Source organism: Macrosteles quadrilineatus, unplaced genomic scaffold (genome assembly GCF_028750875.1).
Source record: "Macrosteles quadrilineatus isolate MER2022 unplaced genomic scaffold, UCM_ALF_1.0 Scaffold_3__2_contigs__length_128488019, whole genome shotgun sequence".
Lineage (NCBI taxonomy): Eukaryota > Metazoa > Arthropoda > Insecta > Hemiptera > Cicadellidae > Macrosteles > Macrosteles quadrilineatus.
The window spans coordinates 17,404,868-17,427,228 of NW_026542596.1; the positions used below are offsets into that span (position 1 = coordinate 17,404,868).

The 22,361-nt window shown below is 35.7% G+C and overlaps 1 protein-coding gene across 1 annotated transcript; it reads left to right on the top strand.

Annotated features, from left to right (window-relative positions):
- Nucleotides 1-290: 290 nt before the first annotated feature.
- Nucleotides 291-17,604, top strand: LOC128990004 (ADP-ribosylation factor-like protein 1). Its single transcript, XM_054412210.1, has 4 exons — nt 291-457; nt 5,023-5,239; nt 11,912-12,023; nt 17,233-17,604. Exons 1-4 carry the CDS (start codon nt 454-456, stop codon nt 17,440-17,442), a joined length of 543 nt encoding a protein of 180 aa, XP_054268185.1. The 5' UTR covers nt 291-453; the 3' UTR covers nt 17,443-17,604.
- Nucleotides 17,605-22,361: the final 4,757 nt, after the last annotated feature.

Consider the following 22,361-nt stretch of genomic DNA (forward strand, 5'->3'; position numbering starts at 1 on the left):
ATTGCGGTTTTTACATAAATAAAGATGCAAGTTTAGATAAAAATACCCTGTATAGATATAATATATATAGACTAAGCCATCTTCATTGTTCTTTTCTTCAGACGATTGGTATGAACTGTTGGTTTTTATGACAGTAAATCATTTCTTTGAATCGATGCTCGATGTATTTTATATTCTATAGTATGATGATGGGCAAGAGTAAAAGTTGTAGTTATGCAAAAGGCGTTGAAAGTGTACAGTTGTGAGTTGTCTGTTGCTGTTCTGTCGTTCTCTGTGTTTGCGTTTGCTATGCTATGCTTGCGCGCTGGCTGCTTGGTGTGATACAACATTGACTGACAGTTGTGTTAACAAACGAAATTTTAGAAATATTATTAGTAAAAATAACGATTATATTTGTGCAATGTACTTTTAATTAAGTTTTAATTTTGTGTGTATTATCTTAATCAATACATAATGGGTAAGTTAGTTATCATTTAATAAATAGTGGGTGTGTGGGAGATAATAATTCTATTACTTGGCCTAGGTTAGACAATTATTTCGGCTCCCACAGATTATTTTACTTTTATTCTAAAATATTACATAACTTATACATTGTTATCAATGGACCTATAAATAAATGTTGACATGAATTTATACTTAATGATTACATTTTATCACCACTGCAATACTATGTTATTGCAAGGGTTTGCTCACGACTCAACAAAAGGGTTTAAGTCTTTGGATTTGATGATATACCTTCTTTCAGTTAGATTTACAAATAGGCCTACACTGAACTAACTATTTTGGTTTTAAGTTTACCATATGGTATTTACATTATATGGGGGTAACTTATAGGGTAACTCAGGCTATGTGGGTACCTATGTTCTCAGAAAAAGTAATTCTAATCACCACAAATTACTTATTCCCTCAAATCAGAAAGCAGATAGACTTATAAAAGTTGAAGTCGGATTATGAATCGCTACACATTCATGACATAACTTAGACCCTTGAACTGTTGCCAGCCTGACCTGTGTCTAATAAGTACTGATCAATCAAACCAAAATGTCATCATCATATGATGGGATAGCCTACCTCATACCGTACTGGTACAGAAAGAAAAATTAGTGACTGTTGCCTGTAATTCACTTAATCTTTTCTCAGATAACTGAAGCTGAAATGCTATATCATGATAACCTAAATGCCTTAGGCTAAATAGAATTTGGCTGGTGTTTAAGTTAAGTTATTGTTTGTGGGATTTAAGTTTAACTAAATTAATTGAGGTTTGTGATTATGAGAAAGATTTTCTTATTAGGGGTAGGCCCTATTCATTTAGCAACACAATCTTCTTTGATAATGGTTCTATGCAGTGGCGGCAATTCGAGTGGAGGATGGATATGCAGGGCTGCTTACAGTCCTCTTTTAGAGGAAGTTAACTTATACAGTCCAATCTCAATATAACGAATATGAAGGGACCGAACTAAATTTTTGTTAAAGGAATTTGTTAAAACGAGGTTCGTTTACTTATATTGAGTTTAGGTTTGCAGGTATTTCGCTAAGTTAAGTCGAAGTTCAGAAACAGCATCGGACAACAGGCCTAACTAATAGGTCGAGGTTTGACCTCATCATAACACAATTAAGTAAGAAGCATAAGTTAGGCTACCAGTACAATTACTTTACAGTAGGCTACAGTATTGACATTGTTAAGTAGAACCTTGATTATCCGGGGAAATAAGATGGAGGGAGACTACGGATAGTGAAAACAACGGTTAAAACCAACATGGTACGGTATAAAAAAATATTATTATGGGCAAAATAAACACTAATACTGTCTAAAAAAATTCCATTTAACTTATTTCACAATTTAAATTTTTTATCAACAAAATACAATATTACACAATTATTAATATTGTGGAATCATAACATTTCGCGTTATTGACCTTGGTTTAGTTTAGGCCTACAAACTGTTACGTTTAAAATCATAGCTTACTCAAACTCAGGCTCAAATCTAGCCAAACACTGTATAGCAATAAATCACAATCACGTACAGTACAAAACATAACAGTAGAGTTTTGTAAGCCACAGCTCTTGATAGGGCGATAGGCTACCGTATGGTACTGCTTTATCACAACAGAAGAATGTCAATAATAGCCTAATAATCAACTATAGCATTGGTGTTGCCTTAGTTGAAATAAATTGTAGGCCTACTGAAAACAATAAAAACATTTGATAAGTCATAGTGAATAATAAAAATTTAAAGATAATAAAAGAACTCCAAAAAGGAATAAAGATGCCGTAATGATGATGCTATTATCAGTCTTTGTTCTTTCTTAGGTTTCTCTTCATCCAAAATTTCACCATAGTTATTACACACAATCCCAGTTTACTAAGCATTACGTCGTCATCAGCTCAGTGAATGAAATCAGTTGGGACATAGTGCACAGCAGACAGATGTGTAAAAAAGAGAAGACGAATGTTAGCGCAAGTGTTAACATCAACTTTCCATTTCAGTTTCATCAAGAACCTCTGATTTTTCAAAAACAATAATGTGGGGGGGGGGGTTTCGTTATATCGAGGGAAAGACGTAGACAATTTGTTAAGTTAGGTTAAATTCGCTACGGTATGTAGAGATTCTGACAATGATAAATTTGTTATATTAAGGTGTCTTATTTTAGCCGGGATCGTAAAAAATTCGTTAAATGAAGGTTGTTGATACGATTGTTTGTTATCTAGAGGTAAAATATTCATTGTGTCTTATGGAAAGTTCTAGGGGATTTAAAAAAAATTGTTAAATCAAGGAATTCGTTATTTTGAGGTTCCTTATATCAAGGTTAGACTTTATCAATAAATTAATGTTTATTCCAAATATAGCCTCGGATGCTTTCCAGTTAATTTTCACCAACCCACTTCTAATTATCAATCCCTACCACTGGTTCCATGAGATACTTAAGTAGGCTAGTTTAAAAACATGCTAGCAGAGTAAGGAGTTAGACAAATTTAACTTTACTGTTTGCTCAGGGTAAGCTAATATGATGTCCTTAAAACCACTACTGCATTACTGTTAGAACTTGTAGGCCTTTTCCCCTCAGGTACCAGTAAAAACAACTCAATTTAAAATATTTAAGGTAAATTGGTCTTCTTCTCAAGTAGGCCTACAATCTCACTATATATCTCTCCTCTGTCAGAACAGTTTTGTATAAGGTTACACTATTCAATGTCAAGAATAGGAGCAGTCAACCTCCAGGAGAATTTAATTTTGATAAAATTGTACGCAAATTAAACATCCCAAGTAGCAAGAAAATGTACAAACAATATTGTAAAATAAATTGAATCAATATTTACCCAATATTAAAAACTATTGATTTAATATTGAAATAACATTTTACAAATATCGATTTGAAACAAAAGACATTTATCGGTAAATATTTGAGTCAATATTGAAATATATTGAAACAACCGCAAAATAAATATTGTTTAAATATTGTTTCTTTAAGTATTTAGCATGGTTTCTATATTGTTTCAATATTTCTGCCTAAACATAAAAACACAAAATAATAAAGATTTAGTATGAAAATCATTATTATCAGTTAAGTAAAGTGATTAAATAGGTCATAAAAACAAAATTTGTAAAAAAACTAGGACAACATTTTTTGCCCCAGATGGGTCTCGAACCCATGACCTTTGAAATACGAGCCCGATGCCTTACCTCTGAGCTATCTGTGATTGTTGATATTATGAGTTTTCAAGTGTTATAAGAGCAGCCGACGGTTGCAATGGTCACAACACTTGAAATATTTTTGATACTACAGTATAATATGATTCTGTTAATCAGTTTAGGCATCAAGTAGTTAAATTGTTTTTCTCTTAGTTGGAGAGGATACTTGTATTTGAATATACATTATTTAATTACCATTAGATTAGTACCTAATGTTATTATAATTGATTGTTATATGATTAATTAATCTTTTCCCTTAATTGATTAATCTTAAACTATTAAACATGTGCTCATATAAGTTAAAGAATATCAATTTAAAAAAAAAATATTATAATGAATTATATTTTAAGCAGGTGTTTCACCACTGTATCTAGTACCACAACTATCACAACATCATCTCTGACAACATTTATTATAGATCCAATTTTCTCTAAAATCGTCTTATATTCTGCTGTCATAGCATTTATGTTCTTATAAATAAATCAATTTGTTAAAATGCATTTTAGAATGTTTTATACTTAAATCCAACAAAGGCCCAACGATTCTTTCATTTGTAGGGCCAACAAATACAAGTTTCCGTTGGGCCAACGTTGGCAAGGAGTTAAAATTTCCTCCAACCATTTCCCAACCGTGCCGACCATTTCCCTAAGTTTGGCCAACAATGTGTGCTACTTGGGTCTGCATTTAAGTACATACCCCTAGAGGAACCGTTTTGCTTATTTTAACCCAATAAACCATTATGAAGTTTAGTGACGGACTTTACAGACCAGACACCGACACCCTGTATTGTAATAATTGACAGTGGCATATGACAATTTCTACAATAATGATAGCTGATAAAAAATCTCCTAAAGTGCACAGTAAAATGTTATAATAGTAGGGTTGTTTATGCCGATGGTGCAAAATTGGTTTGTTAACTACTAACATGATATTGTGTTGCCGATGTTTATTGAATATTTCACCAATATTTAAACTAAGTTGATAACAACATTTTTCTATAGATATTGTTCAATATTGGAAAGGAATTAAAACAATATTGTTTGAATATTACCTTAACAATATTGTTTTACAATATTGAACAATATTATGAACATATTTAAACAATATTGTTTTAATATTGAATTATAATATTTATCACCAATATTGTGCAATATTGGCAAAATATCAAAACAATATTGTTTTAATATTGAAGAAATCAATATTGTTGTAAATATTGGACAATATTGTTTCAATATAATGAAAATATTTTTTTGCTACTAGGGATTATACAAATTCCATTTCTTGGCTTCTACTATCCTTCAATTTGTACTACTAAAACATGATTTTTACAGGTGGAGTACTGAGTTACTTTAAATCCCTACTTGGGAGCCGAGAAATGCGGATTTTGATCCTCGGGCTGGATGGAGCCGGAAAAACCACCATTCTATATAGACTACAGGTTGGAGAAGTAGTGACAACAATTCCAACTATTGGTTTTAATGTGGAACAAGTAACTTACAAAAACTTAAAATTTCAAGTTTGGGATCTTGGAGGCCAGACAAGCATCAGGTAAGCATTTTTTGTTAAAAAACCTCACATAAAAGTCTGCTCTGAGTCAATACTATTATTGTAAGGTAGGCCTCTACAGAATAGACTAGAAATTATTAACCATTTTGCCACCATGGTCTGATATGGTTTGATGTATCAGACGCTAGATGTGAACTTATTTACTGGCCAGCAGAACGTCCACATTTTACAAATAACTTATCAGACTATTTGTCATGGATAGTAAGTTACTTACTGCATCACAGAGAAGTAAGGTAAGGAAAAACGCTAAAATGGGACAACTGTGCGCTCTGGTATATTGTGCTGGAAAAATATTGTGACGAGCAAGGAAGAGTCAAATCAGCGAGCACTGTGCAAAAAGTTCCATCACACAGGATACAGTGTCTTCCTCTGCCGTAGTACATTAGGTCAAGGGGGCTTGTGTTGGACTTAAGCACTAGTAGATACCACTTGTACCTCAGAGGGTGTCTACTGTTCCTTACTTCTCTACATACTACAGTACTATGTAGAAACACATGTTGCCTCACCCCGAGTTATGTGTTATGTAGGTCTTTGAAAAAAGTTAAATCATGTTGTAAACCTTGAGAGCGTTTTTAAGTTATCAGTAGTGTGTTTAAAAAATTATTCAATGTGTTTTACGGGTGTTTTTGTTTTTGAATATGAGTAAATGTCTTCCATATGGCCTAGGCTAAATCACCAGTCAGTGAAAATACAATTTATGATGGTTTGGCAGATTATAATGATGTCAAGGATGATGAGTTGAGCAACGGTTTTATTAATGAAATTGAATTGTCATCCCCAGACCCTCCTTAATCTTCTGACGAAAATAAATTGAATTATTTTTGTCCTCCTTATTTATTTGGAGACGATAGGGCTGTGTGTGTAGCCCTGTAAGCATTGCTGAAGCAGCTAAGAAAAGAAGTCCAGGACAATCTGCATTTCATGTCAAAAAGCGACGCATCCTGCTTGTTTTGGACATCACTGATGTTAAAAATATCTTTTCAAGTAGGCTATATACATAATGTGTAATAGGCTATAGGCTATGTAATTTTACCCCATGTGGTGTTATGATATTATTATATTTATATTTTGTTTTATAATGTAAATAATGTAAACTAGGTAGCGTTCGCAGAGGCATCCACAAAATTGAGCGGAGTCATCAAGGGTTCATATTATATTGTTTTTGTCATACTGCAGTAAAAACATTCGTTTTTAATGCAAGTGTTGCGGGTGTAAAGTAGCATTTTTACTCTTTAGGGAGTAATCGTTTTTAGCCTCTGTCGAGTAAAAATCAGCTGTTGTCAACTCAGTTGTAAATTTTGATTGTAAGCGATTGCATGAATCGAAAATATGTATAGATTCGTGCTTCGTGATCAATTATTATTATCAATTATCAATCGTTTTAACCTACAGTCTACAGTCTCTTCCCGTAACACTTTAGCATTACTGATACATTAATCCATTCCCACACTCAACACTGCTCACATTTACTACTTCCTTCACCACCCCCTACGTCGTGGACCTGTTTCCCTCTCTTCCCATAGCATTTTAGGATTGCAGATACATTAATGTAATTGCCAAAGACAGTTCCCACTTTCTGCACTGTTAGCCTTACTACTTCCTCCACCATTTCCTACGTCATAGACCTGTTTCCTTCCCTTCTCATAGCATTTAAGTATTACAGATACATTTATCTAACTGCCCAAACGGTTTCCCCACTCTGCACTGCCATCCTTTACTACTTCCTTCACCACTTCCTACGTCGTGGGGCCTGTTTCCTTTCTCTCTCAAAGCATTTTAGGATTGAATATACATTAATCTCACTGCCACAGACGGTTCTCACACTATGCTCATACTTTACTACTTCCTAAGCCACTTCCTACGTCGTGGACCTGTATTCATAACTTTCCATAACAATTTAGTATTTTAGATACGTTAATCTAATTGCCACAAACATTTCCCACATTCCGCACTGCTAGCATTTAATACTTTCACCATTTCCTATGTCATGGGTATGCTTCCATCCCTTCTAATAGCATTTCAGCATTGCAGATACATTAATCTAAATGCTACAAACGGTTTCCAGTTCCCATACTCCACACTGCTCACCTTACTACTTCCCTCACCTCTTCCTACGTCGCGGACCTGTTTCCCTCTCTTCCCATAGCATTTTAAGATTGTAGATACCTTAATCTAATCATCATGAACAGTTCCCACACTCCGGACTGCTCGCATTTCCTACTTCCTTCACCACTTCCTACGTCTCGGACCTGTTTCCCTCCCTTCCCTTGGCATTATTGGATTGCAAATACCTTAATCTATTGGTCATAAACAGATCCCACATTCCGAACAACTCGCCTTTACTGCTTCCTTCACCACTTCCTACGCCATGGGCCTGTTTACCTCCCTTTCCATAGCATTTTAGTTTTGCAGAAACCTTAATCTAATCGTCAAAAACATGCAGTCTACACTCCGGACTGGTTGCCTTGACTATTTCCTTCACCACTTCCTACGTCGCGGACCTGTTTTCCTCCCTTCCAAAGCATATTAGGATTGCAGATACCTTAATCTAATCGTCATAAACAGTTTCCACAGACCAGACTGCTTGCCTGCACTACTTTCATCACCACTTCCTACGTCATGGACCTGTTTCCTCCCTTCCCATAGCACCATAGGATTGCAAATACCTTAATCTAATGGTCATAAACATATCCCACATCCCGAACAGCTCACCTTTACTACTTCCTTCACCACTTCCTACGTCGCGGACCTGTTTCCTTTCCTTCCAATAGCATTTTAGGATTGCAGATACCTTAATCTAATCGCCATACACAGTTTCCACACTCCGAACAGCTCGCCTTGACTACCTCCACCACTTCCTACGTCACAGACCTGTTTCTCTCCCTCCCCTTAGTATTATTGGATTGCAAATACCTTAATCTATTGGTCATAAACAGATCCCGCACTCCGAACAACTCGCATTTACTACTTCCTTCACCACTTCCTACGTCACGGACCTGTTTCCCTCCCTTCCCTTAGCATTATTGGATTGCAAATACCTAAATCTATTGGTCATAAACAGATCTCACACTCCAAACAACTCGCCTTTACTACTTTCTTCACCACTTCCTAGCATTTTAGGATTGCAGATACCTTAATCTAATCGTCATAATAAGTTCCCACACTCCGGACTGCTCGCCTTTAGCCAACTCCTTCACCACTTCCTACCTTACGGAACTGTTTCCCTCCCTTTCCATAGCATTTTTGGATTGCAGATACCTTAATCTAATCGTCATAATCAGTTTCCACACTCCGGACAGCTCACCTTGACTACTTCCTTCACCACTTCCTACGTCGCGACCTGTTTTTCTCCCTTCCCATAGCATTTTATGATTGCAGATACCTTAATCTAATGGTCATAAACAGATCCCACATCCCGAACAGCTCGCCTTCACTACTTTCTTCACCACTTCCTACGTCGCGGACCTGTTTTTCTCCCTTCCCATGGCATTTTTTAGGATTGCAGATACCTTAATCTAATGGTCATAAACAGATCCCACACCCCGAACAGCTCGCCTTCACTACTTCCTTCACCACTTCCTACGTCGCGGACCTTTTTCCTTCCCTTCCAATAGCATTTTGGGATTGCAGATACCTTAATCTAATCGTCATAAACAGTTTCCACACTCCAGACTGCTCACCTTTACTACTTCCTTCACCTCTTCCTACGACACGGACCTCAAGCTAGTGTCGTCATTTGATTATATTTATGATCCATACCGTTTCTGTTCTAATATCTGTGGAATAATGCTATCCGCTCTTTTTTTATCTACTGCATTCAAAAGTGAACAGCTGATCATATGTCTTTGTTTTTGTTTATGTGTCAAATACTGCTTCCATAAGGATTACATTGAAACTTTGAGACCCAGTGGGGCGGATTCCTGAGAGACTTTTTTAACGCCATATAGATGTTGGCATTCACCGATATGGTCTTTATCACTATGCAAAATTTGAAAACGATTGATTCAGCCGTCTAGGAGGAGTTTGCGTATTACGAAATGCACAAGAGTCGACGTATAAGAGCTTCGCTCAATTAACATAGTTAGGCCTATGCGAAAGCCAATAATTAGGCGTAACAGATGTGATTTTTATAAGAGTATGTTTTAAACTTGCAATTGCAAGTGTTCTCCTAAAAAAAAATTCAAAGTCGTTTTCAAAAAAAGAACCACTGAGCAATAATTTGTTATGGTAACTTTCGAGTTTTGCCTGTTTGCTAACAAATAAATAATATGTCCAACACTTACCTGTAAGAAATAATTTTTTCTAAAATATAGTTGCTGAGAAAAGTAAGTTAGCCTTTTGATGGCTCGAAACCGGGCCCAGTTGTTCCTGATCACGTGGCTTTAAATAAATTATCCTGACTGATGAACCAGCTGATCTTAGCCGGTAACAAAGCTACACAGATCATCTCACACTATTCTACTATCACCCTTCACTCATATCATTAAAAACGAAAGAACAGAGAGCTAAGAGAAATCTTATAAACACCTGTATAAAAGGGTACTTTTCAAAAGTAAAAGGTTTTGATGGGCAGGCTGTGCGTGGTAGAAAGAAGATGCATACACTTTTAAAAGTATATTTTAAAAAGTACCACAAGGTAGACGACCACTTGAAAGAACGCAAATGAAAGACATCTCCAGACTGAGATCAACATTAAGAGAGGGAGTGGGCAAAAGAGAATGGGAAGCCAAAGTCCTCTTAATGTTTCAGTGGCCACGGATATAAGATACGGTAAATGATTGTATGCAATGAAAGGTTATGTAGCTACTGTGCTCAAAACTGTGTGTGAATCGGCCACCTATCTTACTTCAAGGCTTTTCAAATCAACACAGTTTCTGTTTTATTGTAAAACTAGCAGAGTACCCGTCCTTCGTACGGGGTTGGAATATAAGTATAAAATTCTTATTGCAATTATACTCAAGCTTTGCCCCGTTTAACTTCTTAATTTTCAAGATGATCTCGTTTGCATGGCTCAATCACGTCCTGGTTGAAGTTCGTTCGCTACGCTCACTCACCTTTAGGTTGGAGCTCGTTCGCTGCGCTCACTTTCCTTCAGGTTAGCTCGTTCGCTACGCTCACTTGCCTTCAGGTTAGCTCGTTCGCTACGCTCACTCGCCTCCAGGTTGAAGTTCGCTCGCTACGCTCACTCACCTTTTGGTTGCAAATTAGCTGTTGTCATAAATGTAAAAGAAATAATAGTGCTAGTGCTGCACCCTGTTGGTAATCCTTGTAACTTTAATGCTATTGAACATCACAGAACAGAACCAACTTGTTTAATTGAAACAGCTGTTAAGATTCAATAATTTCATTTCTCATAAGGTTAACATGGGAAACTCCAGAGCCACTGGTGCGGAGCCCGAAAGGATTTTTGGGATAAAAATATGCCTATATGTTAATCGGGAATGTGAGCTATCATCATGCCGAATTTCAGCCCGATCCGACCAGTATTTTTCGCGTTTACTTTTCCCATACATACAGCAACCACCTCTTTTTTATAATAGTAAGATAGATTATCAGATTTAAAATGCATATTGTATAGCCCTATAATCGGATGAAAAAAATAGGCGGTCACGTACAATTTGTTTACAAGATGATTTTCGCCATTAAAACAGCCAGAATTTTTCTTAATTCATGTAAGCTAGCTCACTAGCTGTTCTGAATTATTTTTAGTTTTAATTGAATACTCGATTCCCTTACTTAGGACAGGCCAACACCTCCTTTGGGTTAAAATATGCACCTAGGTGCATCCCCATCTCAAATAATAAATAATTGAATATTGATAATTGACTTGTGAATTTAATTTTTATGTTTCTTTTACTATTGATTGCAATATCCTACATGTTTTTTATAAGTCTAGAAATAAAATCAAATTTATTTAAAAAAATTGTTTATTATTTTGAAGAAAAATGCATTTAACTAGTCAAACAAACAAAAATTATTGTGCCAAAAGAAACGATAGATAGAGCATGCTATACAAACATTGCTCTTGAGAAAAAAATGGCCTCGGTGCTTTTCACTTGCAACATGAAACCAATTAAAAAAATTGTGGCGGGGAAAGGGTTAAACCTCGGGTCAGTTTTATTTGGTTCGGACATTGTATCGGAATGGCCAACCTGGCCAAATCATAAACTTTAAAAAAATAAAGCTGTACTAAACAATAAGGGAAATTTTAATGAGCAATAAAATGAGTTTGTATTTTACAGGTTAGGCATTTTGATAGTATTAAGTCTCAACCATCTTTACTTTACTAACCTCCTGTAGGTAACTAGATTTGCACAAATTGTGTATGGTTTTCAAATTCATCCATTAGTTTTTATACTTAGCCTTCTCCAGATTGTTTTGACTCTTTAGTTAACCAGTGTAAACATCTGGTCCCAAGTTGACCAAATGTGTCTTTTGAATGGAATGTTTAAGCAAAAGCATATTTTTTACTTAAGATTTTTAAACACTACTGAAACCATAGTACACAGAACTTCTTGAAATGCCAAAGATGTGCATGGAAGAAAGGTTTAAAATGCATTTTAGTTAGTACTCTGATCCAAGCCCATTTACAATTTTTGTCAAAAATTGACTATTACCTCGGATTAAGTTTAATAAATGTAAATTATTTTTCAGGCCGTACTGGAGGTGTTACTACTCAAACACAGATGCAATCATATATGTTGTAGACTCCGCAGACAAGGATCGGATAGGAATATCTAAGGATGAACTGCTTTATATGTTGAGGGTAGGCTGAGTACTACTTTTTTAAAGATATATGTTACGTTGAATATTAAAGGGCCAAACCAATTGTCAAAAACCACCTTCAGCGAAACAGTGGCTTGCCAGAATAAAAGTAGGTTTCAGCCCCATCATTATTTTTCTCAGTTTGGGTTCTTGTTTTATTTAACAATGCTGAGAAAGTAGTGACTAGGCCTACTTGTCGGAGAGAGATTATGTAATATTTTTTTTATATGTCACATGCATTAATCATTTAGGTCTCCAGACACAAATTTAATTGGCCATCATGAGTTAGTCACATGGCATTAACTTATATTTATAACAATTTTAGCATAATTGGCAACTGAATACTTTAGCTGAAACCTTTGAACTATCTACTAGATATACCCAGTACTTGGGGTTATCAGTATTTTAATTGCAGAAGAGTGTAAGGGATGAGCAGTCCAAGGTGTTGTCTCCTTACTCCTCAGCCAGAGACAGCTCTGTTGCGGCGCGTATTGGTAGCCAATGTTATGGAATAATAAAAACAACACTTTGTGTATTTTAAATTAGAACTGTTTATTAACACGTTAAATGAATTTGATATGAGTGGACTGTATAATGATGAAATAAACCAAATGCAATTACTAATTCGAACTTTAAAATATGATGAAATACGTGGAGGAGTCTGCTACACACGTCCTGAATGTTATACAAAAACTATAACTATAATGCGATATGTGTAGGGGTCTGCCTCACTCATCCGATAAAGTGAATGCCATGCAAAAGACTGTTGTTACTCGACCGACACGACAATGAGTTCTGATCGATCCCACAGACCACCCTTACCCACGGTCCTAGATAACAATTCTAAAGACAGATAGAAAAGCTTAGCTTATGTGACCTTATTAGTTCCTCACGGTATGTCCAGAGTGCACGCCAATTCAGATTCAGATTTTCGGCGTCAGGAATGGATCATGCATTTAAATAGAAGTGTCCATAGTGGCCACCGGTTTCCGAGCCGGCGCGCAGGCACCTGCTTACCGGAATGAATTCTTCATTCTGGTTTCGGATTCCGATTCAGATTTTGCTTGTACGCATACTATTTAGTTAAATAAATTACGTTTTTTATAGTAAAATATTTTTTTTCATTCTTACTTTTAGGGTTACCACTAAACGGTCCTCAGGATTTATTGTTTATGTTGGTTACACCAGTTTCTTACAATACGATGTCCTATTTTAATAATAAGTTTGTTGTTTTCAAGCTCCATTCATTGCAATATAGAAAGAAGCTCTATCATTTCTAGCTATAGTAAAAGAATTATATAATATCATGAACACCTTTTTTCACTTGCTGTAACTTCACAACATTTTTAGATGCTATACACGATAATTCTCTGACAATTCCATAACAACGAATGACTTGCTTCTTTGCTAACCGAGCGTACCGGCGGCATATTTCCTGCTTCCACTGTGGCCACCAACAAAATATCTGACTCAGATTAACCAAGCGCCGAAAATCTGAATCTGAATCTGAATCATCAAGCACTCTGTACGTACCGTTATGCAGGAGGACTGTCTCAACTGCTGGCTTTGTTAAGAAGGAATGGGTGGTTGATGCGATCGTAAACAACTCTAAATGTTTGACAATATTTGAAAATTGGATAACATAACTATCTTCTAAACATCATAAATTTAAAGATACACAATAGATTAAATAAATACAATATCTCTCTCAAACAAGCTCTATAGAAATAATCTCGTCTAGGTAACGACTGAAATGTATTAATGATGAGTTAACCTCTCCATCGGCTATGGCAGTTGGTGTGAGAGACCCACCTTTAATGGTGGACAGCTCTAATGAGAGGTGATGTGACGTGTGGATTCTTTGTGGTTTGCGTATATGATCAGACTTTGTTACTTTTACCAGATTTTGATTTTATATTGTCTGCCAACTAGACATTTGTTTTAAATTACGTTGAGTTTTTGAACCATAAGGGTGTTAACGATCAATAGACACTCTAGGTTTAATAGGGTTAAACCAAACCACATGTCTAAGAGCCTTATACAGAGCACCCATCTACTTGCTGGAGGATGCTGGAGTTTCTAGAGAGATAACCACTATCTCTGACACTGATATTTGTGCACCAAGTGTGCGTAAACACGTGTTATCAAGAGAGAGACAATTAATTAATTGAAATGCATTGTTATCTAACAAGACAGTTGGTTTGGGTTTCCATAAGTAGGCATACTACAGTATCAGTTAGTAACAAGAAACATCAGGAGTTTATACAGGAAATAATGGTTACAAAATGTGTTTAATATTATAACATTACTATTGAATAAGTGTTCATCATCTATTAAACGAATACTCATTTAACTAAAGTGATCTATTAAACATTCTAATTTTCTTTGGTGGTTTAAATAATAATTAGGTAGAATATTTAAAGGGCTATTTGAACACATATAGAATGTTAGCTTTGTCTATAATAAACTCTCCCCAGTCACTGAATTAAATTATTTATCTACTTTAGTTTACAGTACCTAACTTATAAATATATAATTAATTTATAATAAACTCAGTAATAGCATTGACAGTTGGAGTAGTGAATAGTGCGTTTTGATTGTTAGTCCTTTAGTTGGTGGTAATATACAAGGATTTGTACGGATTTTTTATTGTTAAGTTAGCTTATGGCGTAAAATATCGTATGTCACTCGTCCAAAATGTGTTTACCGGACCTTATAGTAATCCCATATTGGTTTACCTGCTATAATGTAAGTTTTGAGTTAATAAGTTAAATAAATAAAAGCTTAAGTTTGTATCAACTTGCTTTCTCTCATAAGTTTACAATCAAAATTATTTCTTTAGTAACGAAAACTAAACAAAACAAAATGCAAACCACAGCTGTCTACAGACATTGCTGTAGCATCACCCCCTTTACATTAGTGGTGCTGGGCCCTTTTTTCTTTACTGGGTGATGAGGTATGTAGCGAACAGCGTCGTTTGTTTCTAAGCTGCCCTTTCCAAAGCCTTGTGATGGATTCACCAAGTTTCATGATCCACAGGTTGATCTTATCTCTTCTCCAGGGCTCTATCTCGATGTGAGTTGCTCTTTGTCTGTTGTTACTAGTCCGACACTGAGGAAAAGAGGAAGTATTCTCGACAGATCCAACTTGGGTGTTCATATTTTGGTGAGATCGAAGTACAGTGTTGCGTTAGTTCTGTGGTGAGCCTATCACAAGCGGCTGATCATTGACAGTGTTGACTGGGGCCATGGCTTGTTCATTCTGAGAGCTATTGTACCTGGAACTGTTTGCGGTGATGATTTCTTGTATTACATCATCTACTTCCGCTCCCCGTCTGAGATCACATTAAAAATTGCAGCATTTACAGAACGTATCCGTGTTGAGATCTCTTCCTCGCTGTTAGCTACCAGTGTTAAGGTGTTGAGTCGGGATTGACATGGATCTTCTTCGACAGTCGTATGCGTCTGGGATGCAACTAGGTCCTTACTAAGCATTTCAGATTGTACCTCCTTGTCAATGTTGGAGATTGCAAAAGAAATTGTGGTGGGGCTGAAACCTAATTTTATCCTGGCAAGCCAATGTTTCGGTGATGGTGATTTTTGACAATTGGTTTGACCATTTAATATTTTAAATTGTAGGCATGACCTAAAAATTGCTATGATTTTTTGATGTTCCTAACTGTAATGAATAAATATCCAATTTCATAACAAGAATAGAAAGTGAGTTATTTCATATTTGAGACCATGTTTGAAGTGCAGGATTAATAGAGCACTTTAAATGGTGCAGAATATGTATGGACCCACTTTCACTCGTGTTTTGAACGTTACTTTTTGCTACACTACAAAGACTAATTATTTTAATTATTATTTAAAATAATTAGTCTTTGTAGTGTAGCGAAAAGTAACGTTCAAAACACGAGTGAAAGTGGGTCCATACATATTCTGCACCATTTAAAGTGCTCTATTAATCCTGCACTTCAAACATGGTCTCAAATATTAAATGACTCACTTTCTACTCTTGTTATGAAACATACTATTACAATACAGTTGTATGTCTATACAGTTATGAGGGGAAGCAAGCTGGTCTAGTGTTTAGAGCGTGGGACTCCGGTTCCTGGGGTCCCGGGTTCAAACCCCGCCAAATCACCAATGGATTTTATCTAAGTGATATTGCCGTAACCCCTAGGTCTAGCCTGAAGTAATAAGAAAAACAATTCCAGGCTCGTGCCTAGCGTCCTAAGGAAAAAAAAATAATACAGTTGTATGTAAAGAAATCCCATTTCATTAAGCAGGCGACAAAACGGCTGTTAACCACAATAAATCCTTGTATGGAAAGTCCATTAAAACAGTGTAGTGTGGCAAAAAAGTATTTAATTAACATGATCACTTCAAGAAAAAAATAATTGAAAAATTCAATGCATATTTATATCTACACGTATTAAACTACACTGTCATAAATCAAATCAAATCAATTTATTGTTGTAGACATTTCACAATGCATTAACAATTGTCACAAAATGCATAATGCTGTTATTAATACAGCAAATGAATACTTACATTTAATCAATCAATATAATAAGATCTAGTATAAAAAAAAATATATAACTTACAGCCACAATTAAATAGAAATATTTTGACATGTAAAAAAATCCTCCACTGTATATGGGCATTTTTGTACTAAATATGTTTTCATTTTTGATTTAAAAGTGTTAGAGGACAACTCCTGAGACTCCACTGATAAATTATTAAACAATTTAGCTGCCATGTATTGAATGTTTGACTCTTCCAGTATTTACAAAGCACTGTTTGTAAGTTGTTTTTAAATCTGGTTTCATAATTATGTTCATTTGAATTTTCTGAACAAATTTCTAAATGATTTTTTACATACAACAGAACTTGAAGAATATAATGCAGGTAAAGTTAAAATTTGAAATGTTTAAATATAGGTTTACAGTGAGTTCTAGAGCGTACACCACTTACAAGCCTTATTGCCCTTTTTTGCAATTTAAATAACTTTTTGGTATATGATTGGAAACCCCACACCAATATTCCATTACTCAATAAACTATGTATCTGTGCATAATACACTGTTATCATAACATCTTTTGTTACACAACCTTTTAATCTTCTTAAGCAGTATACACCTTTCGACAGCTTGGTTGTACAGCTTTGTAATACACAATGTTATAGGATTTATATCCAATGTTATAGGAAGAAGAGCTTCAGGGAGCAATCCTCGTAGTACTTGCCAACAAACAAGACATGGAAGGCTGCATGAGCGTAGCCGAGGTTCATCAGGCCCTAGGTCTCGACGCACTCAAGAATCGAACATTCCAGATCTTCAAGACCTCTGCAACCAAAGGCGAGGGACTTGACTCTGCAATGGACTGGTTATCAAACGCTTTACAAAACAAAAAGTGAAAGAAAAACTAATGTGTGCACCAAAAACTTTGAGGTGTTGTGATAAGGGCTTGTTCCTTCCTGTGGTCAGTGGCTCGTACAATTTACGGACTATTAATAAATATGTAATATATTTCATTTAACATTATTATATTGTTCATAACAATAAAAATGTATTCACAAGTGTTACCTTCAATTCAACCTGATAAAAAAATACAGTTTAGAATGGTTAAAAAGTTATTATCACGAGATAGAACTATCCTTTTTAAGAAAAGAATCTATGTATCCTAGATAGATTGTTTTCCACCTAAATTTTCCCCTCCACACAGGCTTTGAGCCTGTGCATCGAATGTACCTATCAATTTTTAAACAAAAGAAATACTTTACAATAGTTTCCTAACCAGCCCAATATATTCTGTTTTGGTTTACTGAAATTACCTCTGATTATGTGATGATAATTTTGTTTTTCTTTAGAGAAAATACTTTGACATTTACCAGTGCCATTAATTGTGTTTATTTCTTTCTGAATATGCTCCAGAAGAATTTTTAACTGGACGCTTTTATTCCTCGTAGATTGGTAATTTTTACAGTATTCATACTAGCACATCTGTGTGTACTCTATTAACGAATGGACTCTATTAAAACAAGACCGTGAAGTTAGCGTACCCATATTAGCATTTCCACTTTTGTTCATATCAATCATTAGTTCTTGACAGTACTCCAATATTGTTAGTTCCCAAAAAATAAAAAAGTTATAGCCAATAAATGGGTACGCTAACTTCACAATTAAGGCATTTCCATCAGAACAGTTTTCCGATGAAAAATGTTTACATCTATATATCAATCGTTAGTTCTTCGTTTGTTCTCCAGAAAAAAAGAAAAAGTTATTAGGCATTAAAGGTGGTTACGCCAACTAGCAACTTCACACCTAAAGCATTTCCAGCGAGCACAGTTTTCTGATAAAAATGCTGATATCTATAAATCATTCGTTCTTTATTAGTTCTCGATAGTTCATCAATATCAATGATAGTTCTTCAAAAATAAAAAGTTATAAGACATTAAACGAGGTTACACTAACTTCACACATAGTCTTTCTAGCGTGCACCGTTTTCTGGTGAAAATGTTGATACTGTATACCAATCATTAATTCTTTGTTAGTTTTTGATAGTTATCTAATACTAGCTGTTACCCACAGGCTTCACCCCGTTTGACTTCATAAGTATTAATAAAACTATTGATTGGGTAAAGTTCATGGTGGAAGGAAAAGACATAGGTGTGCTACCCGGTCATATTCTGACGTCACTCGGATTGCAAACAAAAGGTCACCTGATTGTAACTGTCAAATTAGTATGTATTTGTTTTGATTTGATTGTTATTGTTTTTTTATAAAAACACACATTACAAAAACAATAACAACCAAATCAAAACAAATACATATAATAGTTTGACAGTTACAATCAGGTGATCTTCTGTTTGCAATCCGAGTGACGTCAGAATATGTGGGAATAGCACACCTATGTTTTTCCCTTCCACCATGGGTCAAGTTAAGCTGAAATAAACAAAACAGAATACAGGAATACAATGACACCTGATTTTAATAAGGTAATAAATTGGGAGAATAACAAAAAAATAAGTACAGCTGAAATATTTTTAACATTTGGTATATGGAAAGTTCCCTTTAGAAAGGAATTACAACCTTAAAAGGGCCTAAAAGATAAATAATAAGTAATAAATTTATGAAATAATGGATAGTTTTGCGCATGGTTTCTCGTCATGACGAACATTTGAAGTTATGGTTTATGGGTGTGAGACCTATAGATTTCTCAAAAGTTCATGGGTTGGGTACTTTGGGATTTATATATGGACTATCCGTTATCAGGCGCGCTTGCTGCGCTAACAACTATAATTTTAAATGGTAATTTGTTCTTTACGATAAATATTAAAAATGTATCTATAAGTATAAAAGAGGATGTTTGTATATATATTTGTTTGTTTGGCAGTGATAAACTCAGACACCGCTGAACCGATTGCCACGAAACTTGGTACATACGTGTAGAATGTCATGGAATAGGTTTATACACCATCAATTTCGTGATCCGTCCAATCGGCTCCGCCCCAGTGGCTCTGGAGTTTCCCATGTTAACCTTATGAGAAATGGAATTAATGAATCTTAACAGCTGTTTCAATTATACAAGTTGGTTCTGTTCTATGATGTGCAATAGCATTAAAGTTACAAGGATTACCAACAGGGTGCAGCACTATTATTTCTTTTAAATTTATGACAACAGCTAATTTGCAACCATAAGGTGAGTGAGCGTAGCGAACGAACTTCAACCTGGAGGCGAGTTAGCGTAGCGAACGAGCTAACCTGAAAGCAAGTGAGCGTAGCGAACGAGCTAACCTGAAGGCAAGTGAGCGCAGCGAACGAGCTCCAACCTAAAGGTGAGTGAGCATAGTGAACGAGCTCCAACCTAAAGATGAGTGAGCGTAGCGAACGAACTTCAACCAGGACGTGATTGAGCCATGCGAACGAGATCATCTTGAAAATTAAGAAGTTAAACGGGGCAATAAAGCCCGCGGGATTATAAATAGTCAAAGGCAAGACAACGTCTGCCGGGTTCAGCTAGTAGGTACTAAAAATAAAAGATTATTTATTTTACTTAATTGCAAGTGGATAAACAATGATTATGTTTTTTTATTAGATGTCGTATATAAGTATTTAGGCGCACCTACCATCTTGTGAGCACGCAACATACAGTTACTCGTGTGAAAAGTATGCATGTTCTAAATTCAAGCTGGCGATAGTCGAGGATTGCCCTTGTGCCTTATAATGGTGATTGTGAAAGCAAGACGCAAAGGAATTTGTAGTCGCTTGAATTCAAAGAGTAATTCAGATGAAATCATCGGTATTCTCCGGATTAAGACTATTTCTCCTTTAAACTTACCACTGATGGATGATTGTTGCTTCAATCAAGTTGGGTGTCATTTTTAAGTCAGTCTGGTTCCGTTACACAGCTTGGGTGGATTTAAGTTTTGCATTTAGTATTATTGGAGTTCCTTCTTTCAATGACAGTAATGTGGTGAGTTAATGACAAATTGGGAGGCATGTGAATACCTGAGATAGCACGCACGATAATATTTACTTAATAATTTATTTTAATTTGTGTTGGTATAGAACAAATAAAGATGAAAAATATTACGGCATTGCCATACCTTTTGTTGTTTATAATACTTTGATAAATGTTTTTACTTTTTATGTTTACATATTTAATAGTGGAGAATTTAAACGTTGTTGAGTGCACAGGTGTGCTGCGATTGGGATTAAATATATTTGTACTTAATATAATACATGGGGACCGAGCTTTGCTGGGGCAAAACCATTAGTTTTACTCCGAAAGCAGTGTTAGTATTGCAGATACATTAATCAATTCCCACACTCCACACTGCTCGCCTTGACTACTTCCTTCACCTTCACCACTCGCTGTTTCACCTTCACTTCATGGACCTGTTTCCCTCCTTTCCCATAGCATTTTAGGATTCCAGATACATTAATCTAATCGTCACAAACAGTTCCCACACTCCGGACAGCTCACCTTTACTACTTCCTTCACCACTTCCTACGTCGCGGACCTGTTTCCCTCCCTTCCCATAGCATTTTAGGATTGCAAATACCTTAATCTATTCGTAATAAATAGATCCCCCATTCCGGACAGCTCGCCTTTACTACTTCCTTTACCACTTCATACTCGGGGACCGCGTCTCGTTGTCCCTCCGTCTCGTTGTCCCTCCGTCTACTTGTACCTCGAGGCCTAGGGACAACTAGTCGTAGGTACAACTAGACGTAGGTACAAGTAGACGGTGGCACACCCGACTAGTTGTACCTGCAGATTTTTAGGAGGTACAACTAGACGTAGGTACAAGTAGACGTAGGTACTACTAGACGTGTATCCCACCGACAAGTAGTACCACCTAGCTTGTACGGATGCGACCAGTTGTCCCTACGACTAGTAGTCCCTACGACTAGTAGTCCCTACGACTTGTAGTCTCTACGACTAGTGGTCCCTCTGTCTAGTAGTCCCTACGTCTAGTTGTACCTACGCGTATTTTGCGTCCTTATAGTCTAGTTGTATCTATCCTTCAATTCGTTACCCTGTTTAATTGATCACTGCACGAGTACTTTTTAATAATACCCCTAATTAAATCAGGAACTGCAGTGTTCCGAGTCGATTGAGTATGATTGGCAAATATTTTTCACCGCAATACGATGTTTTAGTAGTTCGCATTGCTGTCCAGGGTCGAAATGGCAGCTATAGTTGTGATTAAAATTTTCCAGCCCTAGTACCGAAAATCGCTTATTTAATTAAAACATTTATATATATCATTAAATATACAAGCAGTATATCCCTAATGAATTGCAATAGACCGCTGCCCAGCAATTATGTATTACTATTTTTGCTGATTCCTTTAAATATTTTTTCACATAACCTTAAAGCATCGATCTCTATTATTACTACATAGAGATCGATGCCTTAAAGTATTTGCATTGATTAGTGTGCATATCTTATAGTTTACAATGGAATCCCCGTGATCAATGAACAATGAAGTGTACAATGAAGTTGAGGTCCAGCGGTTGAAAACTCGACAAAAACTATGCAATGTACTACACATACTTCTCCATTTAACATACACTGTAAATAATAAATGTCCGTGATTGGAATATGTTCCATTTGTTTTGATTTTATCCTATACTCTAATACGAGCAATGTTTGCTTGTATGTATGTATGTATGCTTGCTTGCTTGCAAAAAAGATCTTGAATACGGCTCCGACGATTTTCTTCAAATGTTGTAAATAGTTTATTTCTGGCCTAAAAACGAGTTTACTGCAGTTAGAACTGCCAACAAAAATCTAATTACGTAGAAAAATGAAACTGAAAATCAC

Excerpts from the sequence above, each read along its gene's own strand:
- LOC128990004 (XM_054412210.1), top strand. Across the intron at positions 5,240-11,911 it reads GGAGGCCAGACAAGCATCAG|GCCGTACTGGAGGTGTTACT; the intron begins GTAAGCATTTTT and ends ATTATTTTTCAG. Across the intron at positions 12,024-17,232 it reads AACTGCTTTATATGTTGAGG|GAAGAAGAGCTTCAGGGAGC; the intron begins GTAGGCTGAGTA and ends CCAATGTTATAG.